Source organism: Triticum dicoccoides, chromosome 1B (genome assembly GCF_002162155.2).
Source record: "Triticum dicoccoides isolate Atlit2015 ecotype Zavitan chromosome 1B, WEW_v2.0, whole genome shotgun sequence".
Lineage (NCBI taxonomy): Eukaryota > Viridiplantae > Streptophyta > Magnoliopsida > Poales > Poaceae > Triticum > Triticum dicoccoides.
Window position 1 is genome coordinate 141,870,743 of NC_041381.1, and position 21,031 is coordinate 141,891,773.

General features: G+C 47.8%; 1 protein-coding gene across 1 annotated transcript; it reads left to right on the forward strand.

The window, feature by feature from the left end:
* Positions 1–274: 274 nt before the first annotated feature.
* LOC119302831 lies at positions 275–1,594 on the forward strand. Its single transcript, XM_037579872.1, has one exon. The coding sequence runs from the start codon at positions 355–357 to the stop codon at positions 1,267–1,269; it is 915 nt and encodes a 304-aa protein (XP_037435769.1). The 5' UTR covers positions 275–354; the 3' UTR covers positions 1,270–1,594.
* The last annotated feature ends 19,437 nt before the right edge of the window (positions 1,595–21,031 follow it).

A 21,031-nucleotide genomic window follows, 5' to 3' on the forward strand; every position in this document is an offset into this window, starting at 1 on the left:
TAGCGCAGTAAAATGAGCTGCCGCCACCTTCTTTGACGGCATGGCTCACATGCCATCTCCGTTCTGTTATGTATCACTGTAGAGGCGGAAAACCTGTTACATGCAAGCTGCCGCCGTCGGCTGTGGCGGCAGGTGCCACGTGTCGGCTGCCGGACCTGCCGCCACAGTGCATGTGGTCTTTTTTGCCAATACAGTTTGGGTGCGGTCTTTTCTAGCAATATAAATATGTAGGTGGTCTTTTCTGACAAAAATTCCCCAGTCTGACCATTCTCTTTCCCCTTTCCTTCACTTCAGTAGCTCACTTTCCTTCTCCTCAACCACCACCTGGCCTCTTCCCTACGTGCTCGCCGATCGATGGAGTGGACACCAAAGCAGCAGGCTCTCGGCGGCCTCGGCCTCGCCGGCGTCTGCCGGGAGACCTGCCATGTGATCCACCGCGCCATGCTCCCCAACTTCGTCAACCTGGGTCCCCCGCTGCTCTCCGCGCTCTTGCTCGCCAGCTCCGCCGCCGTCCGCGCCCTCTGCTCCCGCGTCCTCGCGGACCTCCACGACCACGACGGCCCCAGCCTCCTCTGCCTCGTCACGGACCGGCTCGCCTTCTTCCTCTTCGTGGCCGTCTCCATCGGCCTTGTCCTCCTGCTCCTGCTCCTCTGCGCCGCCGCCTACCTCTTCTGTGTCGTCTCCCTCTACTCCACCGGAGGCGACCTCCGCGCCGCCGATCGCGTCCTCAGAGGGTTCCCCACGGTCCCGCTCACGCGGTTCGTCTGCACCTTCCTCCTCGCCGCGGTCCCCTTCTTCGTGATCTGCACCTCCCTCTTCGTCGCCGCCTTGTTCCAGCCCCAGGAGCCGCTCGGCGCTGCGGACAAGATCATGCTGCCGCTGCAGCTGCTGGGATGGGCCGCGTTCCTCGCCAGCGCGGCGTACGTCGCCGTGGTGTGCCAGCTGGCCTGCGTGGTGTCCCTGCTCGAGGACGCAGTGCTCTTCGGCGCCCTGCGCAAGAGCCGCGCGCTCGTCGTGGGCAAGTTCTGGGCGGCCGCCGGCGTCTTCGTCACGCTTGACGGCTGCATCTTTGCCGTGCTGGTGGCTTTCCCCGTTCTGGTGGTGGACGATGCGCTGGGCCTCGGCCTCGGGTTCCAGGTGGCCGCCGGGGTGGCGATGGCAGTGGCTCTATGCGCGGTGGTGCTGTTGACGCTGGTGGCGCAGCCGGTGGTCTACCTGGTGTGCAAGAACCACCACCACTTGGTCGTCGACAAGGTTCACCTCGACTGAGTACGAGCGGCCCTCCGTCACACGGGCGTTGAGCGGCTGCAGCCCGGCAAGACGGAGCAGATTCCAGTAACTCTGACTAGCTAGCTGCATCCTGTCCACGACTCCATGGTAGCAACTTGAAGAAGATTTGCTCAAGTAGTACAGTAGCTTAGTAGTATTCCCTCCGTTCACTTTTATAAATCGTTTCAGACAGCTGAAAATGAACTGATTTGCATGTTGTCTGAAATGTCTTCAAGGACTTATAAAAGTGAACAGAGGGAGTAGTAGTAGTAATAAGTTGCTGTAGTCCTATGTTTATGTCAACTGTCGTCGTGAGTTTATGTCTGATTATGACTGCACCGGATATGCATGCTTGGGATTATGTATGTGTGTGTGTGAGGGTTTGTGAGACTGTGAGTAGGAGTAGCTAGTACGACTGTTTAAGGTTGATAAATTTTGCATGAACCATGTGAGACAAATCAAGTGTATGTTCGTGCATGGCCAAAGCGTGTAATCTTGGTCACATCATGTTTTTTTTTTTGAAGCTTGGTCACATCATGTTTGCACAGATGTTTATTTACTTGCTCGTCATGTCATTATTAGTGTGACCCTGCTATCGTTTCATTTTTTTACTCAAAGAGAAGAAATTGCTTCAAGGGAATTGGTACAGTATCATTTTAGAAAATTATGTATTTAGCACAGTATGTGAAACTATAAGGATGCAACAAATATTTACCAAGGCAAACCCCTTCAAATGTTACAAAGAAGTTAGTCTGTCAAAGAAGAGGTCAATAATATGCCTGATATTGTCAGTTTATTTGTTTGCCAGATGTGGTTATTAGATAGCATCTTGATATTGCTTTCAAGATTATTAGTGTGTATGTGTGTTTGGCTTGTCATTAAAATCTCAACCATCTATGATCGTCTAGATATTCCATCTAGCAACAAGTATGATCTCCAATGAATATGGGTGCTTAGAGCATCTACAGCTGGACATGGCAAATTCGGACCCTTAAACACGTGCCCGGACGCGTCCGCGGGCACTGACTAGTTAGTCCTTAAATTATGTCGTCCGCATCCACGTATCTCATATTTGATCCACTATATCCATACTAAACCACGCAACATCTATAGAAACTACGTAGATCATGAGCGGACAAATAAACAGGCATACAAATAACAATCCGTTCACCAAAAGATCACAGTCGGATTTTCAAAAGATCACCACAGTTCACATAATGCACATGATACGATGGACAAGTTTAAACTACATCTAAAACCTTGAAATTAAAGTGAAGAAAGTGGATGCTCACCACTTCCTCACCGGTCCTTTCCCCTTACGGTCGCCGATGCAGTTGTAGGCGTTAGCGGCTGGTGGAGGATCATCCGAGTTGTCGGACGAGGTGCCGTAGTCGTCGCCGTCGTTGTTGGAGGAGGAGAGGATGATGAGCCCTTTGAGACGCCGGAAGGCCCGGTCCTGCTGCCGCTTGAGTTTTGCCATCCGAGCTGCCTTCGTCGCTTTCTCCTCGGCCTTGGCGTTCTTCCTTTGTATTTAGCCGATCGGATAACATGAGCCATGAAATTACTTGATTTTATTGACACACTTATAAGCCCAAATCCACTTAAAAGGAGCCGAGACATGTATGTGCTGAAAAGGGAGCTTACAGAATCTACCATAAAAGTAAGGAAGTAAACATCGGATTTTTTGCTAAAAAAGGAAAATCTGAATTTCAGATGAAGGTCCAAGAATCATTAATTACCAGAGATGTTTCGAACTACTCCCTCCATTTCAAAATAGATGACTCAACTTTATACTAACTTTAATACAAAATTAGCATAAAGTTGGATCATCTATTTTGGCGTAGTTGAACTTGGCTAGCAAGTCGTAACAAACCCCTGTAATGTGAATGTACAGCGCGCCGGGCACCTATGGATGATGACACGCTTTCTCCTTTATTCTTCTTTGTGCATGTCAGGCAGTCGTAGCATGCAGCTGCAGTGGCCATGATGGGTTCCACATTAATTGACGGCACCGATGCAAGCACGTCGGTCGATCGGTCGAGCTTTGGATCGACTCTCGACACGCGAGCGATGCCACAGCCACAGCCAGTCCCAGTTTCCGGGAAGCTTCACGTATGGGTCTCAAGGCAGGGCCACCACCCTCGATCACGTCTCCTCTCCATCGTCTTCGTCTCTCTGTGGATGCAGTCCTGTCCTTTTACTACTTACGTGATTGCTTTGGTGGTCATCGCTTCATGCATTCAGATGCCATGCTTTGCTCGCAGTGGAAGGCGTGCAGCAAAGTTTTAAGCTAGCTAGGCGCGCGCGGTGACTGGGTAGTACGTAAACTGGTCCGTGGCCTAGCCGTTGCTGAAACACAATTTAGAGACGATGCCTTGTGCGCTCTCACGTGAACTCCCTCTGCCTCGTCAGGGCCACCAACGCCAACGGGCGAGCATTTCCATCTTCATTCCCCTTCACTTCAGTAGCTAGCTCACTTTCCTTCTCCTCAACCACCACAGCCTCCCTACGTGCTCGGCGATCAATGGAGTGGGCGGCTGAGCAGCAGGATCTCGGGGATCTCGGGCTCGTTGGCATCTGCCGCGAGACCTGCCGTGTGATCCACCGCTCCATCCTCCCCTACGGGGCGGCCGTCCTGGAAGCCGTACTTCTCTCTGCGCTTTTGCTCGAGCACGTCGCCGCCTTCCGCGGCCTCTGCTCCCTCCTCGAGGCCGAAGACGGTTCCAACCTCATCCGTTTCGTCGCCGTGCGGGGCGCCTTCTTACTCTTCGAGGGCCTCTCCATGTGCCTCGCCGTCTTCTTCTCCCTCCTCTGCACCAGCGTCTATGTATTCCTTATCGCCTCCCTCTACTGTACCCAGGGCGACCACCGCGCTTCCCGTAGCCTCCAGCAACACCTCCCCCGTGTCCCCCTCGAGCGCTTCATCTCTACCTTCTTCCTCGCACTCGCACTCGCCGTTGTCATATTCTTCGTCTTCCTCGCCGCCTTGCTCCTACTCCACTACGAGGCCGGCCTACCGCTGCAGCTGCTTGGCGTGGCCACCTGCCTCGCCGGGGCGGCCTACGTCGCCCCGGTTTTCCATCTTTCCTGCGTCGCGTCGGTGCTCGAGGACGCCCTCAAATTTGCCGCTGTGCGCAAGAGCCGCGCGCTCCTCGCCGGCAAGTTCTGGGCCGCGGCGGCCGTATTCCTTGATAGAGTTAACCTTGTTGTATATGTGGTTAGTTTTGGTTAGTGGGTTGGTCATATGGTCGTGCATGCATTGTGTCGGTTGAGTAGTGGCCGGCCGGCCGAGTCCTCCGCAGGATGGAGTGATTCTAGGGAGAGCTGAACGTGGAAAAGCAGGTTGTTAGCTGCATGTGATTTGTTAGCTAGCTTCGTGTGATGAATCAAGTTAGTTAGTGCATGGAGTGGTTAGTGGAGTAGTGGGTCAAGTAGTGGCGTGAGTTTTGCATGGCACCGTGCCAGCCTCTGTATATATAAGTTGCATTGTGTAATGGGAAAAGGAGGCCGTGAGGGCTCAGCAGAAAACATGTAGCCACCGTGGGTCACCAAGGGAGTGTCTTTGGCAAAGTCATCGTGTTCACCTTCCTTGGTTCATGTGTGTGTGTGTGTGTTCTTGAGTTTTCGACAAGGTGTGTGTTCATGCCAGAAGAGAGATTGAGAGAGAGCAAGAAAGACACAAGCGAGTTGTTCGAGGCAGCTCGAGGAAGAAGAAGAGCGGCGCTACGAGGAGGCAGCGCCAACAATTGGCATCAGAGCCTTGTTGATCCCAGGCGACGGTGGCGGCGTGGCGGACTCCATGTGAGGGGGACGTCGGTGCCGCAAGATGGACGCCGTTGGCGGCGCGATGCTGCTAGCGGCCGGTGCGTGTCTCCATCATCGTCGAGCCGCGTCACGAGTGATGGAGAGGGGTGTGCTGCCCAGTAAGTTGCGACACCGGCGGCAAGGAGGTGATGGCCATGGAGCGGAGGCCATTGCTATGAGGAGTTCATCATCCATGTCCGAGTCGGCGACAAGGTGCGTCATCGTCGGCAACATGGAGGCGATTCACCAGCGAGTTGCGTCACCGGCAATGAATATGGAGGTGAGTCACCGGCGAGTTGCGGCACCGATGGCGAACATGGAGGCGAGTCACCGGCAAGTTGCGGCACCGATGACGACCATGGAGACGAGTCACCGGTGAGTTGCGGCACCGGTGGCAAACATGCGGCAGGGAGCATGCCACGGCAACACGCTCGTCGTGAAGGCACGGGAGGTGTGGCTCTCTGTAAGACAATAGGCTTTGGGGGGGACCGGCACAACCCTCTAGGGGTGGCCTATCACATATATATATATATATATAATGAGGTGGTATACAACGTTACAATATACACATGTAAATACAGTCTAACACCCTCCTTCAATCTTAGCCACTTTCTAATGAATCTAGAAGGGTAAGATTGCGCCTGCAAGTCTCAAACCGTGGCAAAGGCAATGGCTTGGTGAAGATGTCAGCAAGTTGATCCTTGGAAGAAATAAACTTGATCTGTAGTTGCTTCTGAGAGACACGTTCACGCACAAAGTGATAGTCAACTTCAATGTGTTTCGTTCGAGCATGGAATACCGGATTTGCAGAAAGGTATGTAGCACCGATGTTATCACACCAAAGAACAGGAGGCTGTGATTGGGGTATACTTAACTCCTGAAGCAAGGACTGTACCCAGATGATCTCTGATGTGGCATTGGCCACAGCCTTATACTCAGCCTCAGTACTGCTACGCGAGACAGTAGCCTGTTTCCGAGCACTCCAGGCAATCAGGTTAGAGCCAAAGAAGACAGCATAACCCCCCGTGGATCGTCTGTCATCCGGATTGCCAGCCCAGTCTGCATCAGAATATGCTGAAAGACAACCAGAGTCAGACGGCCGAATATGCAAACCATGAGCCACCTTGAAACGAATATAGCGCAAAATCCGCTTAACAGCAGACCAATGAGTGTCACGGGGTGACTGCAGATACTGGCAGACTCGGTTAACAGCATAGGAAATGTCTGGTCGCGTGATCGTCAAGTACTGGAGCCCACCAACAATACTCCTGTACTCTGTCGCATCAGAAGAAGAAAGAAGCACACCATCAACAGCATTGAGCTTATCAGTGGTAGACATGGGTGTAGTCGTCGGTTTGCACTTAAGCATCCCAGCTCGCTGCAACAAATCCAGAGAGTACTTCTTCTGCGTCATAACAAGGCCAGCAGCACGAGAAGTAACCTCCACACCAAGAAAGTAATGAAGCTTCCCAAGGTCCTTGACCGCAAAATCAGCACCAAGTGAGCGAACAAGCGCAGTAGCAGCCGACTGAGAGGAGCTGACCAAAATGATATCATCTACATAGACCAACAAGTACATAGTAACCTCAGGCCTTTGAAGAAGAAACAATGAAGAGTCAGCAGTTGATGATGCAAAACCATGAGCACGAAGAGCCATTGCAAGACGAGCATGCCAAGCACGAGGAGCCTGCTTCAGACCATAAATTGCCTTGGATAGACGACAGAGATGATCAGGGCGATCCGGATCAGAGAAACCCGGAGGCTGGCGCATGTAAACCTCCTCCGCCAAGAAACCATGAAGAAAAGCATTTTGAACATCAAGCTGACGAAGAAACCAACCTCGAGTAACAGCCAGAGAGAGAAGAAGTCTGATGGTAGTAGGCTTGACCACTGGACTGAAGGTGTCTTCATAGTCAAGTCCAAAACGCTGTCGAAAACCACGAGCAACCAGACGAGCCTTATAGCGCTCAATGGACCCATCAGAATGCCTCTTCACTTTGAAAACCCATTTGGAATCAATGACATTTACCCGTGATTGTGGAGGAACAAGAGTCCATGTCTGATTGCGAAGAAGCGCTTGATACTCCTGCTCCATGGCCTCTCTCCAATGAGGAATGCGCATAGCAGCTTGATACGTGCGTGGCTCAGAGGATGGATCTGCGAGAGCAGCAGACATGCACGCCGCTAACCAAGCAACTGTGCCATCGTGACGTTGCTTAGGCTGAAAAATGCCACTCCGACTACGCGTATGTGGACGTAGAGCAGCAGCAGGAGCCGGCGGAGGCGAAGGTGACGGAGACGTGACGGTCGCCGGAGATGCAGGAATCACCTCAGGCGAGCTCGGGACAGACGACTCCGGGCTGCATGGCGAAGACTGGCCCGACGACAGGGGCTCAGAGGCCATGGGCGAACCGAGAGTGTGTTGGAAATATGCCCTAGAGGCAATAATAAATTGATTATTATTATATTTCCTTGTTCATGATAATCGTTTATTATCCATGCTAGAATTGTATTGATAGGAAACTCAGATACATGTGTGGATACATAGACAACACCATGTCCCTAGTAAGCCTCTAGTTGACTAGCTCGTTAATCAATAGATGGTTACGGTTTCCTGACCATGGACATTGGATGTCGTTGATAACGGGATCACATCATTAGGAGAATGATGTGATGGACAAGACCCAATCCTAAGCCTAGCACAAGATCATGTAGTTCGTATGCTAAAGCTTTTCTAATGTCAAGTATCATTTCCTTAGACCATGAGATTGTGCAACTCCCGGATACCGTAGGAGTGCTTTGGGTGTGCCAAACGTCACAACGTAACTGGGTGGCTATAAAGGTACACTACGGGTATCTCTGAAAGTGTCTGTTGGGTTGGCACGAATCGAGATTGGGATTTTGTCACTCCGTGTAAACGGAGAGGTATCTCTGGGCCCACTCGGTAGGACATCATCATAATGTGCACAATGTGATCAAGGAGTTGATCACAGGATGATGTGTTACGGAACGAGTAAAGAGACTTGCCGGTAACGAGATTGAACAAGGTATCGGTATACCGACGATCGAATCTCGGGCAAGTACCATACCGCTAGACAAAGGGAATTGTATACGGGATCGATTGAGTCCTTGACATCGTGGTTCATCCGATGAGATCATCGTGGAACATGTGGGAGCCAACATGGGTATCCAGATCCCGCTGTTGGTTATTGACCGGAGAACATCTCGGTCATGTCTGCATGTCTCCCGAACCCGTAGGGTCTACACACTTAAGGTTCGATGACGCTAGGGTTATAAAGGAAGTTTGTATGTGGTTACCGAATGTTGTTCGGAGTCCCGGATGAGATCCCGGACGTCACGAGGAGTTCCGGAATGGTCCGGAGGTAAAGATTTATATATAGGAAGTCCTGTTTCGGCCATCGGGACAAGTTTCGGGGTCATCGGTATTGTACCGGGATCACCGGAAGGGTCCCGGGGGCCCACCGGGTGGGGCCACCTGCCCCGGGGGGCCACATGGGCTGTAGGGGGTGCGCCTTGGCCTACATGGGCCAAGGGCACCAGCCCCAAGAGGCCCATGCGCCTAGGGAACCCTAGAGGGAAGAGTCCTCAAGGGGGAAGGCACCTCCGAGGTGCCTTGGGGAGGATGGACTCCTCCCCCCCTCCTTAGCCGCACCCCTTCCTTGGAGGAGGGGGCAAGGCTGCGCCTCCCCCCTCTCCCCTGCCCCTATATATAGTGGAGGGGAGGGAGGGCATCCATACCTGAGCCCCTGGCGCCTCCCTCCCTCTCGTGACACCTCCTCCTCTCCCGTAGGTGCTTGGCGAAGCCCTGCAGGATTGCCACGCTCCTCCATCACCACCACGCCGTTGTGCTGCTGCTGGATGGAGTCTTCCTCAACCTCTCCCTCTCTCCTTGCTGGATCAAGGCGTGGGAGACATCGTCGAGCTGTACGTGTGTTGAACGCGGAGGTGCTGTCCGTTCGGCACTAGGATCATCGGTGATCTGAATCACGACGAGTATGACTCCATCAACCCCGTTCACTTGAACGCTTCCGCTTAGCGATCTACAAGGGTATGTAGATGCACTCTCCTTCCCCTCGTTGCTAGTCTCTCCATAGATAGATCTTGGTGACACGTAGGAAAATTTTGAATTTCTGCTACGTTCCCCAACAGTGGCATCATGAGCTAGGTCTATTGCGTAGATTCTTTGCACGAGTAGAACACAAAGTAGTTGTGGGCGTCGATATTGTTCAATATGCTTGCCGTTACTAGTCTTATCTTGATTCGGCGGCATCGTGGGATGAAGCGGCCCGGACCAACCTTACACGTACGCTTACGTGAGACCGGTTCCACCGACAAACATGCACTAGTTGCATAAGGTGGCTGGCGGGTGTCTGTCTCTCCCACTTTAGTCGGATCGGATTCGATGAAAAGGGTCCTTATGAAGGGTAAATAGCAATTGGCATATCACGTTGTGGTTCATGCGTAGGTAAGAAACGTTCTTGCTAGAAACCCATAGCAGCCACGTAAAACATGCAAACAACAATTAGAGGATGTCCAACTTGTTTTTGCAGGGTATGCTATGTGATGTGATATGGCCAAAAAGGATGTGATGAATGATATATGTGATGTATGAGATTGATCATGTTCTTGTAATAGGAATCACGACTTGCATGTCGATGAGTATGACAACCGGCAGGAGCCATAGGAGTTGTCTTTATTTATTTGTGACCTGCGTGTCAACTTAAACGTCATGTAATTACTTTACTTTATTGCTAACCGTTAGCCATAGTAGTAGAAGTAATAGTTGGCGAGGCAACTTCATGAAGACACGATGATGGAGATCATGATGATGGAGATCATGGTGTCATGCCGGTGACGATGATGATCATGGAGCCCCGAAGATGGAGATCAAAAGGAGCAAAGTGATGATGGCCATATCATGTCACTATTTGATTGCATGTGATGTTTATCATGTTTATACATCTTATTTGCTTAGAACGATGGTAGTAAATAAGATGATCCCTTACAACAATTTCAAGAAGTGTTCTCCCCTAACTGTGCACCGTTGCGACAGTTCGTGTTTCGAAGCACCACGTGATGATCGGGTGTTAGATTCTAACGTTCACATACAACGGGTGTAAGACAGATTTACACACGTGAAACACTTAGGGTTAACTTGACGAGCCTAGCATGTACAGACATGGCCTCGGAACACGGAGACCGAAAGGTCGAACATGAGTCGTATAGAAGATACGATCAACATGAAGATGTTCACCGATGATGACTAGTCCGTCTCACGTGATGATCGGACACGGCCTAGTTTGACTCGGATCATGTAATCACTTAGATGACTAGAGGGATGTCTATCTGAGTGGTAGTTCATAAGATGAACTTAATTATCCTGAACATAGCCAAAAGGTTTTTGCAAATTATGTCGTAGCTCACGCTATAGTTCTACTGTTTAGATATGTTCCTAGAGAAAAATTAGTTGAAAGTTGATAGTAGCAATTATGCGGACTAGGTCCGTAAACTGAGGATTGTCCTCATTGCTTCATAGAAGGCTTATGTCCTTAATGCACCGCTCAGTGTGCTGAACCTCGAACGTTGTCTGTGGTTGTTGCGAACATCTGACATACACGTTTTGATAACTACGTGATAGTTCAGTTAAACGGTTTAGAGTTGAGGCACCAAAGACGTTTTTGAAACATCGCGAAACATATGAGATGTTTTGAGGGCTGAAATTGGGATTTCAGGCTCGTGCCCATGTCAAGAGGTATAAGACCTCCGATGACTTTCTTAACCTGCAAACTAAGGAGAAAAGCTCAATTGTTGTGCTTGTGCTCAGATTGTCTGAGTACAACAATCGTTTGAATCGAGTGGGAGTTGATCTTCCAGATAAGACAGTGATGGTTCTCCAAAGTCATTGCCACCAAGCTGTTAGAGCTTCGTGATGAACTATAACATATCAGGGATAGATATGATGATCCTTGAGGTATTTGCGATGTTTGACACCGCGAAAGTAGAAATCAAGAAGGAGCATCAATTGTTGATGGTTGGTGAAACCACTAGTTTCAAGAAGGGCAAGGGCAAGAAGGGATACTTCATGAAACGGCAAATCAGCTGCTGCTCTAGTGAAGAAACCCAAGGTAAAACCCAAACCCGAGACTAAGTGCTTCTGTAATAAGGGGAACAACCACTAGAGCAGAATTACCCTAGATACTTGGTAGATAAGAAGGCTAGCAAGGTCGATAGAAGTATATTGGATATACATTGTGTTAATGTGTACTTTGCTAGTACTCCTAGTAGCACAAGGGTATTAGATACCGGTTCGGTTGCTAAGTGTTAGTAACTCGAAACAAAAGGCTACGGAATAAACGGAGACTGGCTAAAGGTGAGCTGACGATATGTGTTGGAAGTATTTCCAAGTTTGATATAATCAAACATCGCACGCTCCCTCTACCATCAAGATTAGTATTAAACCTGAATGGTTTATTGAATCTCGATCGTAGTGATACACATTTTCATGCCAAAAGATATAAGATAGTAATGATAGTACCACTTACTGGTGGCACTGCCATGTAAGAAATATTGGTTTAAAACGCATGAAGAAGCTCCATGTTGATGGATCTTTGGACTCACTCATTTTTGAAAAGTTTGAGACATGCGAACCATGTCTATTGGTGTATACGCATGAAGAAACTCCATGCAGATGGATCGTTTGTACTCACTTGATTTTGGATCACTTGAGATATGCAAATCATACCACATAGGCAAGATGACTGAAAAGCCTCGGTTTCAGTAAAATGGAACAAGATAGCAACTTGTTGGAAGCAACACATTTTGATGTGTGCAGTCCAATGAGTGCTGAGGCATGCAGTGAATATCGTTATGTTCTTACTTCACAGATGATTCGAGTAGATGTTGAGTATATTTACTTGATGAATCACGAGTCTGAATTATTGAAAGGTTCAAGTAATTTCAGTGTGAAGTTGAAAGATCGTCGTGACAAGAGGATAAAAGATCTATGATATGATCATAGAGATGAATATCTGAATCACGAGTTTGGCACAGAATTAAGACATTGTGGAAATTGTTTCACAACTGATACAGCCTGGAACACCATAGTGTGATGGTGTGTCCAAACGTCATAGTTGCACCCTATTGGATATGGTGCATACCATGATGTCTCTTATCGAGTTACCACTATCGTTCATGGGTTAGGCATTAGAGACAACCACATTCATTTTTTAAATAGGGCACCACATAATTCCGTTGAGACGACACCGTTTGGAGAAACCTAAGTTGTCGTTTTTTAAAAGTTTGGGGCTGCGACGCTTATGTGAAAAAGTTTCAGGATTAAGCTCGAACCCAAAGCGGATAAAGTACATCTTCATAGGACACCCAAAACAGTTGGGTATACCTCCTGTCTCAGATTCGAAAGCAATAAGGGATTGTTTCTAGAATCAGGTCCTTTTTCGAGGAAAGGTTTCTCTCGAAAAGTTGAGTGGGAGGATGGTGGAGACTTGATGAGGTTATTGAACCGTCACTTCAACAAGTGTGTAGCAGGGCACAGGAAGTTGTTCCTGTGGCATGTACACCAACTGAAGTGGAAGCTTATGATAGTGATCATGAAACTTCGGATCGAGTCACTACCAAACCTCGTGGGATGACAAGGATGCGTACTACTTCAGAGTGGTACGTAATCCTATCTTGGAAGTCATGTTGCTAGACAACAATGAACCTACGAGCTATGGAGAAGCGATGGTGGGCCCGGATTCTGATAAATGGCTCAAGGCCATAAAACCCGAGAGAGGATCCATGTATGAAAACAAAGTGTAGACTTTGGAAGAACTACTTGATGGTCGTAAGGCTGTTAGGTACATATGGATTTTGAAAGGAAGACAGACAATGATGGTAAGTGTCACCATTGAGAAAGCTCGACTTGTCGTTAAGATGTTTTTTGACAAGTTCAAGGAGTTGACTACGATGAGACTTTCTCACTCGTAGCGATGCTAAGAGTCTGTTGGAATTATATTAGCAATTACTGCATTATTTATGAAATCTTGCAGATAGGATGTCAAAACATTGTTTCCTCGATGATTCTTGAGGAAAGGTTGTATGTGATACAACCGGAAGGTTTTGTCTATCCTGAAATATGCTAATAAGTATGCAAAGCTCCAGCAATCCTTCTGAGGACTGGAGTGAGCATCTCGGAGTTGGAATGTATGCTTTGATGATGATCAAAGATTTTGGGTGTATACAAAGTTTATGAGAAACTTTTATTTCCAAAGAAGTGAGTGGGAGCACTATAGAATTTCTGATGAGTATATGTTGTTGACATATTAATGATCAGAAATGACGTAGAATTTCTGGAAAGCATATAGGGTTATTTGGAAAGTGTTTTCAATGGAAAAACTGGATTAAGCTACTTGAACATTGAGCATCAAGATCTATAAGGATAGATCAAGACGCTTAATAGTACTTTCAAATGAGCACATGCCTTGACGTGATCTTGAAGGTGTCCAAGATGGATCAGTCAAAGAAGGAGTTCTTGCCTGAGTTGTAAGGTATGAAGTTAAGACTTAAAGCTCGACCATGGCAGAATAGAGAGAAAGGACTAAGGTCGTCCCCTATGCATAAGACATAGGCTCTACACTATGCTATGCTGTGTACCGCACCTGAAGTGTGCTTCACCATGAGTCAGTCAAGGGGTACAAGAGTGATCCAAGAATGGATCACAGGACAGCGGTCAAAGTTATCCTTAGTAACTAGTGGACTAAGGAATTTTCTCAATTATGGAGGTGGTAAAAGAGTTCGTCGTAAAGGGTTACGTCGATGCAAGCTTAACACCTATCCGGATAGCTCTGAGTAGAGATACCGGATACGTATAATGGAGCAACAATTTAGAATAGCTCCAAGTAGAACAGTTATTTGGAATTGCTCCAAATAGAACGTGGTAGCTGCATCTAGGAGATGACATAGAGATTTGTAAAGCACACACGGATCTGAAAGATTCAGACCCGTTGACTATAACCTCTCTCACAAGCATAACATGATCAAACCCAGAACTCATCGAGTGTTAATCACATGGTAAATGTGAACTAGATTATTGACTCTAGTAAACTCTTTGGGTGTTAGTCACATGGGGATGTGACCTTGAGTGTTAATCACATATCGATGTGAACTAGATTATTGACTCTAGTGCAAGTGGGAGACTGTTGGAAATATGCCCTAGAGGCAATAATAAATTGATTATTATTATATTTCCTTGTTCATGATAATCGTTTATTATCCATGCTAGAATTGTATTGATAGGAAACTCAGATACATCTGTGGATACATAGACAACACCATGTCCCTAGTAAGCCTCTAGTTGACTAGCTCGTTAATCAATAGATGGTTACGGTTTCCTGACCATGGACATTGGATGTCATTGATAACGGGATCACATCATTAGGAGAATGATGTGATGGACAAGACCCAATCCTAAGCCTAGCACAAGATCATGTAGTTCGTATGCTAAAGCTTTTCTAATGTCAAGTATCATTCCCTTAGACCATGAGATTGTGCAACTCCCGGATACCGTAGGAGTGCTTTGGGTGTGCCAAACGTCACAACGTAACTGGGTGGCTATAAAGGTGCACTACGGGTATCTCTGAAAGTGTCTGTTGGGTTGGCACGAATCGAGATTGGGATTTGTCACTCCGTGTAAACGGAGAGGTATCTCTGGGCCCACTCGGTAGGACATCATCATAATGTGCACAATGTGACCAAGGGGTTGATCATGGGATGATGTGTTACGGAACGAGTAAAGAGACTTGCCGGTAACGAGATTGAACAAGGTATCGGTATACCGACGATCGAATCTCGGGCAAGTACCATACCGCTAGACAAAGGGAATTGTATACGGGATCGATTGAGTCCTTGACATCGTGGTTCATCCGATGAGATCATCGTGGAACATGTGGGAGCCAACATGGGTATCCAGATCCCGCTGTTGGTTATTGACCGGAGAACATCTCGGTCATGTCTGCATGTCTCCCGAACCCGTAGGGTCTACACACTTAAGGTTCGATGACGCTAGGGTTATAAAGGAAGTTTGTATGTGGTTACCGAATGTTGTTCGGAGTCCCGGATGAGATCCCGGACGTCACGAGGAGTTCCGGAATGGTCCGGAGGTAAAGATTTATATATAGGAAGTCCTGTTTCGGCCATCGGGACAAGTTTCGGGGTCATCGGTATTGTACCGGGATCATCGGAAGGGTCCCGGGGGCCCACCGGGTGGGGCCACCTGCCCCGGGGGGCCACATGGGATGTAGGGGGTGCGCCTTGGCCTACATGGGCCAAGGGCACCAGCCCCAAGAGGCCCATGCGCCTAGGGAACCCTAGAGGGAAGAGTCCTCAAGGGGGAAGGCACCTCCGAGGTGCCTTGGGGAGGATGGACTCCTCCCCCCCTCCTTAGCTGCACCCCTTCCTTGGAGGAGGGGGCAAGGCTGCGCCTCCCCCCTCTCCCCTGCCCCTATATATAGTGGAGGGGAGGGAGGGCATCCATACCTGAGCCCCTGGCGCCTCCCTCCCTCCCGTGACACCTCCTCCTCTCCCGTAGGTGCTTGGCGAAGCCCTGCAGGATTGCCACGCTCCTCCATCACCACCACGCCGTTGTGCTGCTGCTGGATGGAGTCTTCCTCAACCTCTCCCCCTCTCCTTGCTGGATCAAGGCGTGGGAGACATCGTCGAGCTGTACGTGTGTTGAACGCGGAGGTGCTGTCCGTTCGGCACTAGGATCATCGGTGATCTGAATCACGACGAGTACGACTCCATCAACCCCGTTCACTTGAACGCTTCCGCTTAGCGATCTACAAGGGTATGTAGATGCACTCTCCTTCCCCTCGTTGCTAGTCTCTCCATAGATAGATCTTGGTGACACGTAGGAAAATTTTGAATTTCTGCTACGTTCCCCAACAGAGTGGGCGAGGCCAGCTCCGGTGACACCGGCCCAGACGGCCTTGGCGAGGCGAGAGCAGGCGAGGCCTGTTGGAAATATGCCCTAGAGGCAATAATAAAAGTATTATTATTATATTTCCTTGTTCATGATAATTGTCTTTTATTCATGCTATAACTGTATTATCCGGAAATCGTAATACACGTGTGAATACATAGACCACAATATGTCCCTAGTGAGCCTCTAGTTGACTAGCTCGTTGTGATCAACATATAGTCATGGTTTCCTGGCTATGGGCATTGGATGTCGTTGATAACGGGATCACATCATTAGGAGAATGATGTGATGGACAAGACCCAATCCTAAGACTAGCACAAAAGATCGTGTAGTTCATTTGCTAGAGCTTTGCCAATGTCAAGTATCTCTTCCTTCGACCATGAGAGCGTGTAACTCCTGGATACCGTAGGAGTGCTTTGGGTGTATCAAACGTCACAACGTAACTGGGTGACTATAAAGGTGCACTACAGGTATCTCCGAAAGTATCTATTGTTTTATGCGGATCGAGACTGGAATTTGTCACTCCGTGTAAACGGAGAGGTATCTCTGGGCCCACTCGGTAGGACATCATCATATGCGCAATGTGACCAAGGAGTTGATCATGGGATGATGTGTTACGGAACGAGTAAAGTGACTTGCCGGTAACGAGATTGAACAAGGTATTGGATACCGACGATCGAATCTCGGGCAAGTAACATACCGATAGACAAAGGGAATTGAATACGGGATTGATTAAGTCCTTGACATCGTGGTTCATCCGATGAGATCATCGTGGAACATGTGGTATCCATCATGGATATCCAGATCCCGCTGTTGGTTATTGACCGGAGAACGTCTCGGTCATGTCTACATGTCTCCCGAACCCGTAGGGTCTACACACTTAAGGTTCGATGACGCTAGGGTTATAAAGGAAGTTTGTATGTGGTTACCGAATGTTGTTCGGAGTCCCGGATGAGATCCCGGACGTCACGAGGAGTTCCGGAATGGTCCGGAGGTAAAGATTTATATATGGGAAGTCCTATTTTGGCCACCGGAAAATGTTCGGGATTTTTCGGTATTGTACCGGGAAGGTTCTAGAAGGTTCCGGAGTGGGGCCCACCTGCATGGGGGGACCCACATAGACGTGGGTAGTGGGGGCAAGGCCCCACACCCCTGGTCAAGGCGCACCAAGATCCCCCCTTAGAAGGAATAAGATCATATCCCGAAGGGATAAGATCAAGATCCCTAAAAAGGGGGGATAACAATCGGTGGGGAAGGAAATAATGAGATTTCTTTCCTCCCACCTTGGCCAACGCCCCAATGGACTTGGAGGGCAAGAAACCAGCCCCTCCACCCCTATATATAGTGGGGAGGCGCATGGGAGCTATAGACGAAGTTCTGGCGCAGCCCTCCCCCTCTCCCAAGTACTCCTCTTCTCCCGTGGTGCTTGGCGAAGCCCTGCAGGATTGCCACGCTCCTCCACCACCACCACGCCGTTGTGCTGCTGCTGGATGGAGTCTTCCTCAACCTCTCCCTCTCTCCTTGCTGGATCAAGGCGTGGGAGACGTCACCGGGCTGTACGTGTGTTGAACGCGGAGGTGCCGTGCGTTCGGCACTTGATCATCGGTGATTTGAATCACGACGAGAACGACTCCTTCAACCCCGTTCACTTGAACGCTTCCGCTTAGCGATCTACAAGGGTATGTAGATGCACTCTCCTTCTACTCGTAGCTGGTTTCTCCATAGATAGATCTTGGTGACACGTAGGAAAATTTTGAATTTCTGCTACGTTCCCCAACAGTGGCATCATGAGCTAGGTCTATTGCGTAGATTCTTTGCACGAGTAGAACACAAAGTAGTTGTGGGCGTTGATGTTGTTCAATATGCTTACCGTTACTAGTCCAATCTTGTTTCGACGGTATTGTGGGATGAAGCGGCCCGGACCGACCTTACATGTACTCTTACGTGAGACAGGTTCCACCGATTGACATGCACTTGGTGCATAAGGTGGCTAGCGGGTGCCAGTCTCTCCCACTTTAGTCGGAACGGATTCGATGAAAAGGGTCCTTATGAAGGGTAAATAGCAATTGGCATATCACGTTGTGGTCTTGCGTAGGTAAGAAACGTTCTTGCTAGAAACCCATAGCAGCCACGTAAAACATGCAACAACAATTAGAGGACGTCTAACTTGTTTTTGCAGGGTATGCTATGTGATGTGATATGGCCAAGAAGAATGTGATGAATGATATGTGATGTATGAGATTGATCATGTTCTTGTTATAGGATTCACGACTTGCATGTCGATGAGTATGACAACCGGCAGGAGCCATAGAAGTTGTCTTTATTTATTGTATGACCTGCGTGTCATTGAAGAACGCCATGTAAACTACTTTACTTTATTGCTAAACGCGTTAGTCATAGAAGTAGAAGTAGTCGTTGGCGTGACAACTTCATGAAGACACGATGATGGAGATCATGATGATGGAGATCATGGTGTCATGCCGGTGACGATGATGATCATGGAGCCCCGAAGATGAAGATCAAAAGGAGCAAAATGATATTGGCCATATCATGTCACTATTTGATTGCATGTGATGTTTATCATGTTTATGCATCTTGTTTGCTTAGGACGACGGTAGTAAATAAGATGATCCCTTACAAAATTTCAAGAAGTGTTCTCCCCTAACTGTGCACCGTTGCTACAGTTCGTCGCTTCTAAGCACCACGTGATGATTGGGTGTGATGGATTCTTACGTTCACATACAACGGGTGTAAGACAGTTTTACACAGCGAAAACACTTAGGGTTAACTTGACGAGCCTAGCATGTGCAGACATGGCCTCGGAACACGGAGACCGAAAGGTCGAGCATGAGTCGTATGGTAGATACGATCAACATGAAGATGTTCACCGATGATGACTAGTCCGTCTCACGTGATGATCGGACACGGCCTAGTTGACTCGGATCATGTGATCACTTAGATGACCAGAGGGATGTCTATCTAAGTGGGAGTTCATAAGATGAACTTAATTATCCTGAACATAGTCAAAAGACCTTTTGCAAATTATGTCGTAAGCTCGCGCTTTAGTTCCACTATTTAGATATGTTCCTAGAGAAAATATAGTTGAAAGTTGATAGTAGCGATTATGCGATCAGTAGAAAGCTTATGTCCTTAATGCACCCCTCAGTGTGCTGAACCCCAACGTCGTTTGTCGATGTTGCAAACATCGGACATACACGTTTTGATAACTACGTGATAGTTCAATTAAATGGTTTAAGTAGAGGCACCAAAGACGTTTTCGAAACGTCGTGGAACATATGAGATGTTTCGAGGGCTGAAATTGGGATTTCAGGCTCGTGCCCACGTCAAGAGGTATAAGACCTCCGACGATTTTCTTAGCCTGCAAACTAAGGGAGAAAAGCTCAATCGTTGAGCTTGTGCTCAGATTGTCTGAGCACAACAATCACTTGAATCGAGTGGGAGTTGATCCTCCAGATGAGATAGTGATGTTTCCCCAAAGTCATTGCCACCAAGCTGCTAGAGCTTCGTGATTAACTATAACATATCAGGGATAGATATGATGATCCTTGAAATATTCATGATGTTTGACACCGCGAAAGTAGAAATCAAGAAGGAGCATCAGTTGTTGATGGTTGGTGAAACCACTAGTTTCAAGAAGGGCAAGGGAACAAAGGGATACTTCATGAAACGGCAATTCAGCTGCTGCTCTAGTGAAGAAACCCAAGGTTGAACCCAAACCCGAGACTAAGTGCTTCTGTAATAAGGGGAACAACCACTGGAGTAGCATTACCCTAGATACTTGGTAGATGAGAAGGCTGGCAAGGTCGATAGAAGTATATTGGATATACATTATGTTAATGTGTACTTTACTAGTACTCCTAGTAGCACCAGGGTATTGGATACCGGTTCGGTTGCTAAGTGTTAGTAACTCGAAATAAAAGCTACGGAATAAACGGAGACTAGCTAAAGGTGAGCTGACGATATATGTTGGAAGTGTTTCCAAGGTTGATATGATCAAGCATCGCACGCTCCCTCTACCACCGAGATTGGTGTTTGCGTTGAGCACAGACATGATTGGATTATGTCTATCACAATACGGTTATTCATTTAAGGAGAATAATGGTTACTCTATTTTTGAATAATACCTTCAATGGTCTTGCACCTAAAGGAATGGTTTATTGAATCTCGGTCGTAGTGATACACATTTTCATGCCAAAAGATATAAGATAGTAATGATAGTACCACTTACTTGTGGCACTGCCATGTAAGTCATAATGGTATAAAACGCATGAAGAAGCTCCATGTTGATGGATCTTTGGACTCACTCGTTTTTGAAAAGTTTGAGACATGCGAACCATGTCTATTGGTGTATATGCATGAAGAAACTCCATGCAAATGGATCGTTCGGACTCACTTGATTTTGAATCACTTGAGATATGCAAATCATACCACATGGACAAGATGACTGAAAAGCCTCATTTTCAGTAAGATGGAACAAGATAGCAACTTGTTGGAAGTAACACATTTTGATGTGTGCAGTCGAATGAGTGCTGAGGCATGCAGTGAATATCATTATGTTCTTACTTCACAGATGATTCGAGTAAATGTTGAGTATATTTACTTGATGAAACACAAGTCTGAATTATTGAATGGTTCAAGTAATTTCAGAGTGAAGTAGCAGATCATTGTGACAAGAGGATAAAATGTCTATGATATGATCATAGAGATGAATATCTGAGTTACGAGTTTTGGCACACAATTAAGACATTGTGGAAATTGTTTCGCAATTAATACCGCCTGGAACACCATAATGTGATGGTGTGTCCGAACATCATAGTTGCACCCTATTGGATATGGTGCGTACCATGATGTCTCTTATCAAATTACCACTGTCATTCATGGGTTAGGCATTAGAGACAACCACATTCACTTTAAATAGGGCACCACGTAATTCCGTTG

Coding starts and splice junctions, on each gene's coding strand:
- LOC119302831 (XM_037579872.1), top strand. CDS start 355: ATGGAGTGGACACCAAAGCAGCAGGCTCTCGGCGGCCTCGGCCTCGCC.